General features: G+C 43.4%; 1 protein-coding gene across 1 annotated transcript in view; it reads right to left on the bottom strand.

The window, feature by feature from the left end:
- CERT1 (ceramide transporter 1) overlaps window positions 1-18,602 on the bottom strand; it is a 153,798-nt gene that overhangs the window by 103,026 nt on the left and 32,170 nt on the right. Inside the window, exon 3 of the mRNA XM_073624057.1 lies at window positions 8,558-8,674. Coding sequence (XP_073480158.1) covers window positions 8,558-8,674 — 117 coding nt within the window. The remainder of the gene's footprint in view (window positions 1-8,557; window positions 8,675-18,602) is intronic.

Below are 18,602 nucleotides of genomic sequence, written 5' to 3'. Positions count from 1 at the left end.
GCCTTGAGGCTAGTGCTCTAAAGGCATCAGAGGGTGACCGTGCTCTACAGTGCATAAGATTAGCACACTAGGTTTCTTAGGAAACATTTAAAGTGGACCTTTCCCTCTTGCACTAAAAATACCAGCATGCAGATTTGAAATCTCTGTTATACATTGCAGGACAGAGCCAACATATTATTCCCTACTCACAGGGGTTATGCGCCACCTACAGGTGATTGGGGGGGGGGGGGGGTCAGCTTTGTTTGCTGCGACTTGCCAAATACTGCAGAGTTTGTAAAGGCAAGCAGACTGGCAGTGCAAGTGTCTGAATGAGCTGCGGGCTGGATAGAATTTACAAAAATAAATAGTGGAATGTGGCGGGCCAGACTTTGACGACCACTGTGTAAAGGTAATGAATTAAAGTACAAATGAATTGCATTTCATCTTTAGGCTTTGTATACACTAGCACCAGGTACCAAGCATATGTTCCCATTGCCTGATGCAAAAAGGGTACATTAAGCTGAAGGACCAACACAAAAGTGCCAAGAGAAACCACAAATTTGTATGAATGCATTGATCACCTACAGTGTAGTCCACCTTCCTTTTCTCTGATCCTTGGGCAACTAATCCAATGTGTCCGATCAGTGCAGCAGCTCTGCTTATCTCCAGTTTTCATAATACTAAACCAATTCTGACACAACTATAAGGAAACTAGATTTTTATTTTTTGAGGGGGGCGCAGCTTATTTTCCCGGGGTTATCAGATAAAATCAAATGTCTGGTTGCTATAGGTGACACCTGCTTTTCCCTCAAGCACAAATAAACCAACTGTTCCAGCCAGCATTTCACCCAAGACAACAACATATGTATATGGTGCCTACTGGAAGAGTGTGACAAAAAACTTCTCATTTAAATCGATGGTTGAGCGCAGCAACATCAACAAGCAGATCTGTAGTCTATTGATCGGTGACAGAATTCTGTGCTCTGTGTGGTGCAGGATGACACTGCAGATCAATACTGCTCGTGTGTTTGGCTAACCACAAATTAAGGACATGGAGAAATGTATCAAAAACAACCAGAAAATGCACGTCCAAAAAGATCAACTCCGGGAGTACTTGATTGAGCTGAAAAATATGCAAGTGAAATTATTTTGAACACCGTGCTGAATCCTACATAAGTTAGGCCTGGTTCACACGAGTGAGTCACACAGAATTGCACGACAATGGAAATGGAATTATTCTCTATGACGCCAGTTCACAACGCAGCACAGCATGGTACATTTTTGGAAAAGGGTGGTCCGGTGCTACTTTAGTGTGATAGCAACATGATTTGGGTTCATAGACTTCAACGGAAATACACAAAAAAAAAAAAAAAGCTGAGTTAGACTTACTGGTAACTCCTTTTCTGAGAGTCTTCCAGGACAGCCCATGAGACCTTGGGCTCCTCCTACCAGGACAAGAAACAGGTTACACCCACCAGATAAAAGGGCGGTCCTCCAGGCCCATGTTAGTCTTCTCAAGAACCGTAGGACCCTGCAAAACATATGCATAATACACATAACTTCAGACAGAACCGGGTGGGAATCTGGCTGTCCTGGAAGACTCTCAGAAAAGGAGTTACCGGTAAGTCTGACTCAGCTTTTCTCCAAGCGTCTTCCAGGACAGCCCATGAGATAATGAGCCAGAACTTACCAGTCTAGGGAGGGACAACTGCCTAAAGGACCTTACGACCAAACGCCTGCTCCTGAGCTGATAGGAGATCCAGGCAATAATGTTTAATGAAGGTCGAGTAAATGGACCATGTGGCAGCCCTGCAAATTTGTTCCAGTGAGGGACCAGCCCTCTCAGCCCAAGACGTAGACAAGGCTCTAGTTGAGTGCGCAGTAACAAAAGGTGTAGGAACCTCCCTAATTTTGTAAGCTTCAGAGATGGCTTGCTTTATCCATCTAGCTAATGTGAACTCCAGAAAAGAGGACAAATAAGGCATTAGTTTTCCGAAAGGTCTTGGTGATTTCAAGATAGACTAAGAGAATCATTCTTACATCTAGAAAACTAAATTTTCTTTCTAGGTCGCCCTGTGGCGAACTACAATGTCCTGAGATCAGTGGAATGCACTTGCCACCTTGGGCAAAAAACCTGGATCGGTTCGTAAAACAACTCAAAATCCTCAAAAATCGTGAGGAAGGGCTCCCTTACTGATAGGGCCTGCAACTCACTTACCCTACGAGCTGAGGTAACAGCTTTAAAAAGAACACAGTCTTTAATGTAAGTAACTTAACTGACATACTTTCCAGAGGCTCAAACGGAAATTCTACCAGAGTTTGAAGTACTAGGGACAGGTCCCAAGTTGGACAATTTCTCACCACTACTGGTCTGGCCCTAGAGATAGATTTGAAAAATCTGGCTATAGTGGGATTTTCCAGGAGAGTAAACTGGGAGGAACACACTAATAGCTGCCGCCTGTACCTTTAAGGCACTAACAAAGACCTTTGTCGATACCCTCTTGGAAAAATTCCAAAATAGATGGAATGTCATGAGTTAATCTTTCATTTTCCAATAACCACGAATTGAACTTTTTCCAAACTTTGGAATAAATGGCTCTAGTGACCGGCTTCCTACAATTTACGAGAGTCTTGACTACCTTGTCAGAGAACCCCTGGGCGCTCAGTATCTTTTCTTCAGATACCAGGCCGTCAAGTTTAAGGAAACCACCAGCAGGTGTGATACTGGACCCTGCAATAATAAGTCTTCTCTTTTCGGGGGGTTCGGACGAACACAGACCGTCTGTCCGTGTTCATCCGATCTGCTCTGCAGACAGATAGAAAAATAGGGATTTTTCTCGGTCTGCAGAATTGGACCATAGCGGGGACGGATGATATCTGGTGTCAGCAGATGTTCATCCGCTGACACCCGCTATCCCATAGGGATGCATATATGTCCGTATTTCATCCGAAAACGGACAGATGAAATGCAGACATACTGTCCGCACATGTGAAAGGGGCCTTACTCAGTCATGCAACATTGTACCCATATGAAATGGTTGTCTTTTTTTCACACAAATAGAGCTTTTTTTGGTGGTATTTGATCACCACTGGGTTTTTTATTATTTGCACTAAAAGTTTGCTGTAAAATTTAGCAAATTAGTAATTTTTCTTCATAAATTTTGGGCAAACAATTTATACTGCTACACATCTTTGGTAAAAATAACACAAATCTCTGTAAATTTGGTCTTTATGAAAGCTAGAGCATCCACAAGCTATGGTGCTAATCACTGAAAATTGATCAGACCCGATTTACTGATGGCCTATCTCATTTGACACTTAGGCCGTGTTCACACTGGTACGACACGACAGTCGTACCACTTTGGATCAGACTTTGCCCTGTGACATGTGTCCGACTTCAGTGAACAGGGATCAGACTTTAACCCCCGTGTCTGGCATGAATCTTTAGGGGGAACTCAACGTAAAAAAAAAAAAAAAAAAAAAAAAAAAAAAAAAAAAAAAAACAGCATGGGTTCCCCCTCAAGGAGCATACCAGGCCCTTCCGTCTGGTATGGATTTTAAGGGGAAGCGTGGGGGTACCCCCCCCCCCCCCCCTAATATCCATACCAGACCCTTATCCAAGCACACAGCCCAGCAAGTCAGGAAAGGGGGTGGGGACGAGCAAGCGGCCCCCTACCTCCTGAACCGTACCAGGCCACATGCCCTCAAAATGGGGGTGGTGGTTGCTTTGGGACAGCAGGGCCCTGGGAGCGGAGTGCGGGCAGCACTGCAGGGCATTGTTCTAAGGAAAGTATTTCATAATGAGCTAGTATGCGATGCATACTAGCTCATTATGCCTTTGTCTTCCAGTTTGTTTGTTTTTTTTTTTCCCCCCCCAGAGGTTCACAATCTCTTTAAGAGCCCATTCATCCAAGTCCCTTTAGTTTGCAATGGAAAAAAAAAAAAAAAAAAAAAAAAACAAAATTTTCTACATCGTAGTTTCATTAAAAAGGCACATAAACAGAGCAACAGTAACACAAGTAAAGTACACATAAAAAGCATGGAAAAATCCATCATGCATACAAGACAGCCTACTTAAACTGCAAGGTGTTAACCAGTCTTACCTACCAATCTCAGGTTATCATTTCCATTATGAGCTGCAATTGTTTTTATTAATAGAAAAGGACTAAAAATAGGTTCTAGGCACCCTCACTTACAGGAGGAATTCCAAACAAATATATATCAGTCTACTCATCAGACATAAATTAAAATGCTCCCTATAAACATATAGTCTTCACTTTTTGAGTTCAGGTCCACTTAAACAGCAAATCTAGCAAGCACGAGAAACATTAACATATTTGACAATCAACGTTGCTCAAACATGCTTAATAAATATGCCGATTTTCTAGCCATTAACAAAGGGACAGCAGACAGCCAATTATCCAGATACAGAATGACCCAGTAAATCTGGGTAAAAGTCTGACTGTTGATAAGCTTAAGCATGCCCTCAATATACAATTTTTTTTCTCTACGAATCCTATTTGTGCTCACCAGACCAAATCATTTATTTTTTAATAATTGTTTATTCTCATCTCACTAATCACCACCAGACTATCCGGCTCATCCAGTTTGCAAAGCTTTGGGAAGGGATCCAAAAGAATGCTCTTTTTACACATGGGTTTACACCATGCTCATAAATAGAAAGCAGCATGAAAGCACAATGATCTAAATATGCTTCCAGGAAGAAAGTCTGCAATTGTTCTGTCAAACATCTTGTACTCAATGCGTGTCAATTCACTGGCATCTCAGCATGCAAAGAACCCTTGTCTGCAGCCTTGTATGCTTACCAACTGGTATCATTAATTAACCCAAAAAAAAAAAAAAAATTCACTCTCCTTCAGCATTAGCCACAAAACAAATATCAACTAGAGAACAGCATGTTAACCATTCCCAGCTGGTTAAAAAGGGCCATGTTAAAAACCCCTGTCATGACTGCAGAACTAGTATGTTGAAGAGACCCAGATGCCAACTTCAAAAAAGGAGGGGGTGGGGGGGGTGGGGGTGGGGATACAGGAAACACTCAGGAAAAAAAAACGTAGTATATTAAAAGCTTCCTTGCAGTGTTCTCTCTTTAAATTATTTTATTCACTTTTGTGACTCTGGACTCACTGGAAAAAGTTACTCCAAGAACAGCCCCACCTCTCCTCGCATGTCATAGCACTCTACTTTTCTGGGAGTGTCTTATGATTCTCTGTGCTGACCCAGCTCCACCGACACGCCTCCCCTTCCTACACAACCCTTTATGTAGCCGCTACGGAAGTAGTCAAGAGTAATACTATAGAGCGACCGTTCTGAATCTTCATATACAAGTAGAAATGTACCATTTCTGGACATTTTTAAGCCATGGGAGAAAAAAAAATAAAATTTTCACATGCAGTATAAATAAAAAGTAATATGATTGAAATAAAAGTACAGCTTAGTCAGCAAAAGTAAACTCTCTCTTTAATATGTTATTACAAATGGAACAAGGACTGTATGTGTGCTCGCCTATACATGAGAACATCTCCTACATCCCATATTGGCGGGCAGATAAACTGACAGTAGGAAATCGGTGAACTACCACAAAACTCCAGTGTGTTGTGGTAGTTCATTGAGAACTACAAGCCATGTCAGAACTTGTAGTTCAAACACACAGCTGTGAGAATAAATTAAACAGGCGCGTGGGCGGAGCCCCACACGGCCACGCCGATTTTAAAAAGCGACACCCAGTATGGGAAACATCTTCCTCCATACTACTGCCACAGGGAGGGGGGACAATGGGCAGCGGCTGCAGCACTGGGAACAGGTCACATGTTCCTCCCTAAAAACAAGTGGAACACGTAGCATGTTCCCAAAAAGGTGAACTTATCCTTTAAAGCATGTTCTAAATGCTTTGTCTGAAACTGTATATACATATACACAGAGAAACACCCTATAAAATGCTTTCGCCGTTACCATGCTGCAGTCTGCCAGACTTCTCAGCATTTGACACTTCCTGTCCATCACATAGTTTGGTTTTAACCTACAACCCCTACAGGACACATCCATAATGGCTTAAGGATGGAGTTAGCAGCCTGAAACTGGTGTCTATTTGTACTAGGTATTGTGCATGAGTGGCAATCAAATCCTGTGAGGAGGTAGTGTGGGGTGCGCTGAGCCAAGCCGCACTGTGTAACTCAGGAGCGAGCTACAAAACGTCTTCAACGCTACAGAACAGGCCCAGGTTAATATGTCTAACTACTACCAGCCACCCTGGTGAATGAGCAGAGGAAAATACTATTTACTGAATAGGAGCCCAACACTACAGACCCCTATGCAACTTGCGGTGTTAATTCCAGAAGCTAAAACTAAAATGTATCCAGTGAAAACCACTGGCTCTCTTGCAATGCCTTTAACACCAGTAGCTGGCAACAGGTGGAACAAAGGATCATCTCTATAGGTCTGCAACACAAAGTGCTGTTTTAAGCAGCTTTCGCCATCACCTAATGCACAACACGGAGGCCATAGATATACACAGCCTTAAAGAATACTTACAAAATGAATGGAGGCATTATAAAAAGGCATCTATTGTGCTTACCAAGAAAAATCATTGCAAAATCATTTCCAAACTGTTCAATTTCTTTTTAATGAAACACGACAGGACTTCAGGAGGGAGATGCAGCAAGTTTTTTGCTCATACAATTTCTAAAAATACTACACATGTAAAACATCCATGGTGGAGATAGCAAGAGACCCTAAATGAAATTACATTCAATATTCTTCACAGCTTTGTTAAATAAAGGCAATCTGAGCACACCGGCCGAGTGTCTTTTAAATTTAATTCAAAAAATGCAAAATTGATAAATAAGCTCATCTCGTACAAACTTCTTGATTTGCTGGTCATGTGTCATGAAACATTGGCAATCTTGCTTTTTGGGTCACTCATCTGGGTGTGATGTGTCATGAGAATTCAGAGGCAGTGTCACTGAAAGTAGTAAGCACCCAAGTTACAAATGTCAGCTTCAGAATATACAGGGAATGCAAAGATGGGAGCACAACAGGGATTGGTATTGGCAACTCCTGGTTTGTATCAAGTAGCTTGAAATGTCTAAAGACATCTCAGACATTTTAGCTTTTGGACTATGGACAAAGAGCAGTCACTTTCCTGAAGCGTTTTAATAGTCAGCTGCTCTCATGCACATAGCTGAATTGAGATCTTGATCAGGTAAGGGTGGCAGGGGGGGACGGGGGTGCTAGATACTGGAGGGTTTTACCTTAAAAAAAAAACAAAAAAACAAAAACAAAACAACAACACACACTTTAAAAAAACAACCTAGCTGTATACACACACACACACACACACACACACACACACAAGATCACTGGAGGTACAGCAACATATCATGGGCATTATCCAACTGTCTTGGATCAGTTGATGTGAAAACATGGGCAACAGTAACAAGGTATATACAATAGAAAGGGACAACATAAAAACCAGAGCCGACTCAGAATAGTCAGCCATCTATAAGACCAACAAATTAAGCATCATGAATTAAACATACTCAAACACTTACTGACTGGAGAAAATTATTTCTAAACTGTTCAAACGCTGGCATCTTGGAACGGGAGGTCACTGGCTGCCAACAAAGAAATGATCAGCAAGTGGCTGAGCTAGGCATTGTCACATGAAAAAGGTAGGAGGAATGCCTCTACTCAGCTTTCAAAGAGTCAGTACTTGCATATAAATCCTAAAGTTGTTGCTAAGGCTCAAGGTTCCTGCCCCCAGCACCCGCCCCCCCCCCCTCCCCCCCAATACTAACCTGATCACCATCGTGATGTGCACGGGAGCCTTAGCTCTTCCTACTCAGTGACAGACGGCAACCATCGGCTCCTGCTACTGTCAATCACAGGCAGTGAAGCTAATGAGGAGAGAGCAGAGGCAGGGCCAAGCCGCACTCTGTGTGTGAATGGACACAGAGCAGCGGCTTGGGAGTGCCCATAGCAAGGTGCTTGCTATGGTAGCACTAGGCAGGAGGGAAGGGCTAGGAACGCCAGCAGGGGACCGGAGAAAAAGGAGGTCCGGGGCTGCTTTTTTGCAAAACCATTAAACAGCAGGCAGGTATTGCCCGCTTGTTAAAAACAAAACAAAAAAAAAAAAAAAAAAACAAAACACACAAGCCTTTAATATAACTTAAAGTGCTTGTTCACACTCATCTGACTCTGAAGCCACAGTGCCTTGCACACGACTTATTTAATAGAAGGCAAGGCGCTCCAAAGTCTCCCCCAAGTAGTATACAAACCTTTTCTAAGTCGGAGCGACTGGAGTAGCTCTGATAAGTAAGGTTCAATTGCACCGCATGGAGCGTGACTTGTCAGGAGGCCAAGTTGCCTTAGTGTGAACTGGGACTAAGGGGCAACTGGCCAAAAGAAGAAACTAAATACATGTTGTCTGTTCTAACAGAACTTTCTACAGGCGTTAGGTCACATATTCAGTTTACAGAAAGAATTTTATTAGGTTAGCGCACCTTAGAAATTCTTCAGCTGTACATCAAGGTGGAAACAAAAGAAATTAAAGTTTTACCTTGTGCTGTTCAATGGAATCTATCCAGCGCCGTCTGTGATCTGGATCCTGTGCACGCAGGTACCAGACGCTGTCATTAACACTGATATCAAAACGGCATTCATCAAATTCATGCGGCTGAAATAAAACAAAATTTGACCTCATCATTAATTTTATATTAGATCTGCAAGCAACTTTATGCAGGAACTTAAAGTTTTTATAGCTGTAAAATAAATGGTTACATACATTTTATGCCCCACACACACACAAACAAACTGTCACACTGCTCACTCTACAAAACTCAAAGCACTTGGAAATTGTGTATTCCTCAATTTATAGTCCGCATCGGATTTCTAATAAACTTGTATGGTACATTTTAGTATACACCATCTCTAGAACTAAAGGGAAAAAAAAAAATAAAAAAATAATCACATATACAAATGAAAATTGCTGTTTATGCCCTTAAAGCGGAGCTCCGCTTAACAGAAATAAACAGCACTTGTCTATTCAACCATTGTCCTGGTATTGCAGACAATGTAACCATGTGTTCTTCATAGTTAAGGGGGTGTTAAAACACCCCATGAGCTATTTTGATGCGTTTGTCGAGTGTAGGGCAGCCCAATGAAATCAAAGGGCTGTCCTATGCGTGCAACAGGAAAAAACTGAAAAAAAAAAATAAATAAATAAAAAAAGGATTAAGGCTGGGTTCACATCGAAAAAGAAGAAAGGAAGGAGGCTCCCACTATGCTAGGTGTGAATGGGGTCTAAATGTGAAGTTGGTGTGTCTACACCCTCCCATTCCCTGAGCTGGATTACAAGAACTTTGACAGCTGATTGTCTCCTATTCACATACTTCTATAAAGCTAGCCATACACTTTGCAATCAGATTGTACTATCTGTACAAGTTCCTTTGGATTGTTCAGCTGGATTCCCCTATTCCATAGTTTTGCTAAATCTATTCAGTTTGTGTCCAATCAGACAGGCCCCTTGTGCTACATAATTGATGGCAGATCTAAAAATGAGATTAAATGATCAGTTTGTACAATATATGACCACCTTAACAAGGTAGAAGTAGGAAAGTGGGTGCCTGGTGAAAAAAAAAAAATAATATATGTGATAGAAATGAGGAAGGTGTACACGGTCCAGGGAAGTTTAAAAAAAGCAAACCCACACAAACCCACCCTATTCTGTGATGCAGTAATGTTGTGCATGATGGGATAGGAAGCCTCTTGGATGGTCACATGATACTACAGAAAGTCAGGGCTCAGTGATTTTTGAAATTAATAAACAGGGAGATGCAGATTCAGCCCAGGTTCACACTTGTGTGAACAGACATAGCATGTGAGTTGCACCCACACTGCGGTGCCGATCACATGCGATGTCTGTGCAATGCAAGTTTAGCCATACAGTTGAATGCTGAACTTGCACGAAATAGTGTAGGGACTTTTTCCTCGCACTAGAATCGAATCGTATGAGTGTTCTCAGTGGGTGTCATTAACATTAGCATTGGGAACCGGCGCAGCAATCATGCATCGCATATGTGAACCTAAGCTCAAAGCGGTCAGACTAGATAAGTGAAAGATAAGTTAGTCGGGTTAGTTTGGGCAGAGGAAACATTAGAAAAAGCTTCTATTACGAAAAGTGAAATTCTGCTTGGGAAAAAAAAAAAGGAGAGAGAGAGCCCGAGAGAGCGCCCGAGTTCAAAGTCCAGCAAGATTTTTATTTCTACATTTCTTTAACCTCTACTTGCATCCACAGTATACAATCCAAGGCTGAAATTAACAAAGCGCGAAAGACTGAATTCTGTTTACAACACTGGCACAATGCCCTTCTTTTGAAATCACAATGAGGGCATGTGTCAAGCTATCGAAGGCTTGTTATCCATTACAGCATTGCATTCATGGGTACAAAACGACAACAGGGCTTCTTTTCCAAGCGGCTCATACAAACCATTAAACAAATGTACGAAATCTGCAACTTGGTTAGGAGAATCAAAAAGGTATACTTATGGTTACAGTTCTAGGCAGTAGCGAGCAGAGCCCAAGCCCAAAGGTAAAACATACATAGAAAAAATAAATTATAGGAGAAAATGCAGAGGAAAATATATGAGTACATACAACAAAGTGCCAAAACGAGCCTGTAGTCTACAGAGGTTGATCAGCTAAGGCTCGGTTTCCACTAGTGCAACTTGGGACTGAAAAAGTCGCATGACAAGTTGTACCCCATGATTTCCAATGAGTACCGTTCATATCTGTGAGACTTCAAAGTTGTCCCTGCACTACTTTGGTCCCACCTTTGATACGACTCGAGGTCCATAGACCTCAAGAATACACAGGCATTGCTTCAAGTCGCGGCAAAATTGCACGACTTTGGGTTGCAATAGTGGAAACCGAGCCTAAGGCTTCACGTACACGGGATGCTTCTACAACCTCTACTGAACGATTTTAACGTGACAGATAGTAACCCATGTTTAAAACGTCCGTTTTACCGCGTTTACAAACACTTTTTCCCCTCTTCAAAATGGTGTCAATGAAAAACTCCTGTAAACGAAACACGGCTAAAGTTACCGCGTTTATAAGCATTTTGCGCTCGAAATGCCTCTAAACTCAGCGTCTGAACCCATTTTTTTTGCGTTCCAAAAAAAAAAAAAAAGCCTCTAAAAACTCAACTGCCTAGAAATGGACTATAAAAGACCCTGTGTACATGTGTACATGTACTGATAAGATAACAGGAGAGTTCAGGAGCAGTTGAAAAAAAATGCCCAACTGCTCTAAATTACTTGAAAACCTTAATTCAAAATTGTAGAAGTGTTTACTTTATTTCATTTGCACATGACTGGGTATTTAAACAGTAAATTTGTTATACACTAAGGCCCCTTTCACACTTACGACTGCAAAGTCACGCTATTTTGCCACGATTTGGGAGCAGTACTACTTTCTACTACTTTGCCACACTTTGGCATTAACAAATGAAAACATATAGTAGTTGGTATGAAGCATGAGGGGGAACTCTGCGCCAAATTTTTTTTTTTTTTTTTTTAAATTTAAAACGGGCGTGGGTCCCCCCCCAGGGGCATACCAGGCCCTTAGGTCTGGTATGGATTGTAAGGGGAACCCCCCCCACAGAAAAAAAAAAAAAAATATTTGGCGATCACGCAGCCCGGCCGGTCAGGAAACGGGGTGGGGAAGAGCGAGAGCCCCCCCCCCCCGAACCATACCAGGCCGCATGCCCTCAACATGGGGGGGGGGGGGGGGGGGGGGCAAAGCACCTTGTCCCCATGTTGATGATGACAAGGGCCTCTTCCCGACAACCCTGGCCGTTGGTTGTCTGGGTCTGCGGGCTGAGGGCTTATCGGAATCCGGGAGCCCCCTTTAATAAGGGGGCCCCCTACCCTATGTGAATGTACCCCTACCCATTCACCTAGGGAAAAAAAAAAAAAAAACCAAAAAAACAAAAACACACTACACAGGTTTTAAAAGTAATTTATTATTAGGCAGCTCCGGGGGTCTTCTTCTGACTTCTCCGCTCTCTCCGGCCTCTTCTCCCGGTGTCCAGTTCTTCTGTCGGGCCCCTCCGCTATATTCTCCCGCTCTTTTGCTAGCGGGTGCCCGGTCTTCTTCCCTCTTCTCTTCTTCCGATGTTGACACGACGCTCTCTCCCGCTCCAATGCTGTGTGCGAGTCGCACATCGGGTGATGTTGACCACGCCCCTTATGACGGCACAGTCCCAGCATGCCCCGGGACTGTGACCTCATAAGGGGGCGGGGTCACTGCCTATATAAGTGATTGCATGGCTCGCACACAGCATTCCAGCGGGAGAGAGCGTCGTGTCAACATCGGAAGAGAAGAGGGAAGAAGACAAGAAGGCAGAAGGCAGGGCCACCGCTAGCAAAAGAGCAGCAGAAGATAGCAGAGGAACCGGCAGAAAATCAGGACACCAGGAGGAGACGCCGGAAGAAGACCCCAGAGCTGCCTAATAAATTACTTTAAAAACCTGTGTACTGTTTTTTCATTGACACTTTTTTCCCCTAGGTGAATGGGTAGGGGTACAATGTACCCCATACTCATTCACAAAGGGTGGGGGGCCGGGATCTGGGGGCCCCTTATTAAAGGGGGCTCCCGGATTCCGATAAGCCCCCCCACATGCAGACCCCGACAACCAACGGCCAGGGTTGTCGGAAAGAGGCCTTTGTCCTCATCAACATGGGGACAAGGTGCTTTGGGGTGGGGGAGCTGCAGGGCGCCCACCTGCCCCAAAGCACCCACCCCCACATGTTGAGGGTATGCGGCCTGGTATGGTCCAGTGGGGGGGGGGGGCTCGCTCATCCCTACCCCCATTCCTGACCGGCTGGGCTGCGTGCTCGGATAAAGGTCTGGTATGGATTTTGGGGGGACCCCCACGACGATTTTTCTGCGTAGGGGGTTCCCCTTATAATCCATACCAGACCTAAGGGCCTGGTATGCCTCTGGGGGGGAACCCACACCGTTTTTTTCATTTAAAACTTGGCGCGGCGTTCCCCCTCATGATTCATACCAGACAGCTGTCAGCACTGTGTCGCTCATCGCGAAAGGAAAAAAAAAAAAGTTTTCCTTTCCCGATCAGCGCGACATGCACAGTACCCTGTCGCCGAGAAACACAATCTCGCGGTCAGGTACTGTACATGGTGTGAGGCTTGTGCTTACAAAGTCGTACTTAAATCGTGTCTATTATTCAGGTACGATTTGCATGCTACTTGAGGGTTTAACATTGAGGTCTATGGATTACAACTCGCATGGAAGTTGGACCAAAGTAGTGCAGGGACTACTTTTAAGTCGGCACAACTTAAAGTCGTGCCAATATGAATGGTAGTCATTGAAAATCATGGAGAATGATTTGTCATATGATTTGCAGTACAAAATCGTGGGACAAGTCGTATAAGTGTGAAAGGGGCTTAAGGATGCTCAACCTTTTGAAGAACAGGTGCCACTTAATTACTGTGCACCTAGGGCAATTCTGACAGACAGACATTCTCTTCATCATGTTAAAATCAGTATTTTTTTTGCTAGAAAATTACTCAGAACCCCCACGCGGGTTTTTTTTTTTTTTTTAGCAGAGACCCTAGAGAATAAAATGGTTGCCGTTGCAATTTATGTCACTGTATAGTTGCGATGCGCACTGTGGGCTCCCCCTCCTCCCCCACCGTTCTGGGCAGGTGCACTATCACAGTACGTCCTCATGTATTGCGCGCCAGACGTGCGCGCTGCCCTGCCGGCGACGACGTTAAACACCTGCGAGCACTGAGAGTTAACTGGTACCAATTGACCGATGATATTGGTGCACCATGGCCTTTCCTCTCGCTCTGCATGGTTGCATGAAGTTGGTGGTGTGCTGCAGTGTTGGCCGTGTGGGATCATTCCAAAGTGGTTTTAGCACTTATAGCATTCATCATTTCCTACACTGGACATTGGTAGCACATTGGACCTCGATCTATATCCTAGAATGAGGCAATTTTTGTTTTCAACAGTCACTGCACAGGTTTGTTTTGATTTATTTCACTTAGTTTTGTATCTGGGTGATTCAATTGCTCTCATTCCCACTCATTATCTTGTTATCCCTGCAGCTGTACCCTTAATAAGCCACTGTTGAACAATTATCATCGCTCCATCTTTTGCCCGGGCCATCTTGTACAATATTGATTTACACAACCTAATATATTCTTCACAGAGGTCCCCATTGACTGATCCCACTCATCTACTCAACCACTATCACTGATTTATAGCCACCCCGTTTGCGGTCTTACGTTGGCTGACATCTTTTGACGCGTCCCGCCACAGCTCCCAGCAATGACCATCTCTGGGTGATTCGCGACCTTCAATGCCATACCATCATTATACAGACACCCTGTAACCAACATGCCCTAGGGGATTTTTCATATCCACCGCATTGCTATTTATTAGTATTGCCCGATTTTTTGGGCATTAATATAAATAGTTTTTTTTTTTCCCCAGATACATTTTTATGTGCTTCGCTCCTGAAGATTAGCTTCAGCCATAAAATGCGTCGAGCTACAGATGCCATGTACTTCGCTATGCCCATTCCAACCACTTTGTTTATTATCCTAGATAATTGGTTCCATGGGTGTCCACGTTTATTCCTCATGGGGTGATATAATGAATATTCATGATATGGATCTATGAGGCCCCACAATTGGGCATTATTGTGTAGAGAGATTCCATTGGACTATATATTCCTTTACTGTATCAATTGTTTATTATCTATGTTGGGGATTAAGAGAGGCCCAAGATTATATTGGCTAAATTGTATTTTATATACGTTTAATCATGCAAGTTCAATTGTGTATCATTACCATGTATGAATCGAATTCTGATGTATTTTTACTATAATACACCCTGGTTATGAACTATTATCAATTTTACTCACAGCGACAGGGATGGAGGTATTGAAACTTCCCAGGCCATTTCCTCATTTAAAGTCCCAATTTAAAATTCTCTCCTTTTTGTAATCATTTTTCTATGTACTCTCCCATGTCCAAACACTTATGCTAGCAGCGCTCAGGCCCCCGGAAATATATATATATAGCCCAATGGTGCGAGATCTGGTAATAATGGTGGATGGGTAACCAGAGTAAAACCACAGAAACGGATGGCAGCCATCACCATAGCAGATCTGTTTCTGATGAAACAAGACTCCCTTCTAGACAGAACATACCACGTGTTTTCACCTTGATGCATCACACAAATGAGTTAATCAAGGTTGCATAGTAAAGCCTGGTGGTAGTCTGTCCTGAGGGTAAATTATGAGCAGAACACCTTCGGAGTCCCAGACGATAGTCACCATCACTTTACCCACTGATGGAACGCTGAGCCTTCTTTGGCATAGGTGGAAGAGATGCATTTCCACTGTTTCAATTGAGATTTGCTCTCAGGTTGTAAGTGGAAGACCAAAGTTTCATTCACAGTCATAAACCTGGCACACAAGTTCCCTGGATCTGACCCATTAGGAAGAAACCTTGTGCACATCAAGATTTTGGGTCAAGATGAGCCGAAATGTGGTTTTTGATATGCCGGTTACCTTAGCAATTGCCCAGATGTCAACTCTGATCTGTTATTACCTGACCGTGCACACGGTTAATGCTTTGTGCTGTAGTCACATTTGCAGGTCTGCAAGTGCGGGGGTTACCTTTAAGGCTCTACTCCTTGAATCCTGCTGCCCACTTAACAGTGCTATAGGTTGGGGCATCCTCCCCCCCCCCCCCAACATTGCAATTCTCATGGATGCCTGCAGGAGTTCTTTCCAAGAATTTTTGATGACCACTTCACGCTCCCCATTTTCAACTTGACAATAGAGATTGCCAACTGTTTGCAAGGAGCGCACGAAAATCATATACAACGTGCTATCCTCAGCACCAAACATCTGGAAGAGCAGCTTGGTGCGGTGGTACATTTCAAGTCTAACCAATCCTTTCACATCAGGCCTTAGGCCTTGAACTTTTGGGACGCCCCTCAGGTGATGGCCAAACATGTCTCCAGACCTAAACCCTATTGAGCATCTGTGGGGCATCCTCAAATGGAAGGTGGAGGAGCGCAAGGTCTCTAACATCCACCAGCTCAGTGTTGTCATCATGGAGGAGTGGAAAAGGACTCCAGTGGCAAACTGAAGCTCTGGTTAACTCTATGCCCAAGAGGGTTAAGGCAGTGCTGGAAAATAAATGGTGGCCACACAAAATATTGACACTTTGGGCAAAATTTGGACATTTTCACTTAGGGGTGTACTCACTTTTGTTGCCAGAGGTTTAGACATTAATGGCTGTGTGTTGAGTTATTTTGAGGGGACATACAATTTGCACTGTTATACAAGTTGTACACTCACTACTTTACATTGTAGCAAAGTGTCATTTCTTCAGTGTTGTCACATGAAAAGTTATAATAAAATATTTACAAAAATGTGAGGGATGTACTCACTTGTGAGATACTGTATATGTACACACATACAAACCAGCATGCAGCTCTGCATGTTAATGCAAGATCTTACGTTTATTAAACTTTTTTGCTTTTACCTACAATAACCGGTTTCCCCACATCCTGTCTGAGGGAGAAATTTGTGATGTAACCTGGGCCATACATATGCATCCTGGAAAGGCTATGTCACCAGTTTGTTCCTTTCCCTTTGAATGATCTGCGCCGTCACACGTTCCAGGAGGCAGACCTAGTGATCCAGGCAGTGTTCCAGGAAGTAAAGGAGATTGATTCATCAGCCCTTAGTGAAAAAAGCCATTAGAAGAATGGTGATAAAAACAAAAGCTAAAGATGTCAAGAATAAAAAGCCTGCATTTATCTGTAAGTAATCGATCTGTAGACTTCCATTACTAAACAACTCTAAAAGGTGCTTTTGTTGTAATTTTTAAGATGAAGATGAAGTTCCTCTTTAAGTAGCTACTGCAGCATTCAATGAAATTTTTACACTCCATAGAAGACTAAAAGATCTCCTGGAAACAGTGCCATGTAAGCATTTTCCACCCACTGAAATTTCTTACATTTACATAGTGCTGGACATTCAACATTTCACCAACTCAAACACAGGATACTAAAAAACGGACAAGAAGCTGGTCTACTTGTGTTACTTTCGCTAAGGAAAAAAAAAAAAAAAAAGTAGACAACACGTTCTCTGAACTGTGGAACTGAACATCTCAGCCTGTTTGGTAAGAAGAATCCAACAGTTCAAGGCCGGGATACCTGAAGAGACACAACCTTGTTTTAATTTCCCGAGCAAATTCAGAAAACTCTAGCAAGAATTCTGCAGTCCTATTTAGGTAAAGGACAAGTTAAAGCTTGTTCTAAAAGCTTCTGAATGTCTCAACATCAAAACAGAGCTCCATAGGTTGCCTAGGTGTGAACCTGGAAATACAAATACATACAATTTCACAACAGAACAAAAAGCATTCTCTCAACCATCCCAAGATTTCATAGAAATCCCAGTGTCTCCTGAACCCAGGCAAAAACCCGAAGCTCAGTCCCAAAACAAGCTATGGCACTGGGCTCCACTAACCCCCTGCAGCGCAGCTGACTCTCCCCCTGGCTCTGCAAGGTGATCTGTTCCAATAGCTGCATCCAGCGATTCCTTCCCCATCACTAAATACTGCCACATTCCCCCCACACGCTGCTCCAATCTCCATGCTTAACCCTCCCAGCACTGCCGGTTTCTCTTCCTCTCACTGGCTGTAGCCGCTCCAGGGGGAGTGACACAGAGGGATCGGTTCCAGTTGTGCCATTCCCTCCCAGCGCACCGATAACCCCTTCACTTTTCACCACCACCACCCCCCCCCCCCCCCCCCCCCCCCCCCCATGAACATCTGAGTGCAGCATTGCTTCTGCCCATGTGCAAGAGGCCTTACAAATTCATGTAAGGGAAACAGATTTTTTTTTTTTTTTTTTAAGCTCTTAACCTCCCTGGCACATATGGTTACTGTAATCTTACAGAAGGCAGCAGTTTTTATCACAGGCACGTGGAATACCTTTTAAAATTTCACAACTGTCCTTACCAAAATGTCACAAAGCCCGCAATCTTCCACCACCACAAAATGCCTATATAACAAATAGACTCTCTTTAACTGGAAGTTGTCTATCCAGCAGAAATCCCACAAAAGCAAAGCTTGGTGTTCCAGTAACCCAACTTTAGGCCTACAAAGTCCAAAAAACAAAAAAAAAAAAAAAAAGGCTTAATGTTCCAGTAATCCAACATTAGACCCAGCCATCGCCATGCGGAAGGATGTAGTCATGCACCAAATTCCAAAACATCAGAATTACTACTTCCCAAAGAAAAAAAAGGGGGGCTTCAAGGCGCTGTGAAGGGACACTAGTAACTTAGTTAAAAAAATGCCTCTCCGTTAATACAGCTAATGGGCGTATCTCCTTCCTCCTGTCAGAGTACTCTCACGAATGAGAACATGACATAGGTGGACAGGGATGGGGCCAAGCATGTTGAGGGTAGGGTTGAGCTGTGTCACTTAGGCCCCATTCACATCTGAGCGTTTTGTAGCTTGAAGCCTCAAGCTACAAAATGCTGGAGG

Source organism: Aquarana catesbeiana, linkage group LG01 (assembly GCF_042186555.1).
Source record: "Aquarana catesbeiana isolate 2022-GZ linkage group LG01, ASM4218655v1, whole genome shotgun sequence".
In the NCBI taxonomy this organism is placed as follows: domain Eukaryota; kingdom Metazoa; phylum Chordata; class Amphibia; order Anura; family Ranidae; genus Aquarana; species Aquarana catesbeiana.
This window is presented reverse-complemented; position numbering and strand designations above follow the sequence as displayed.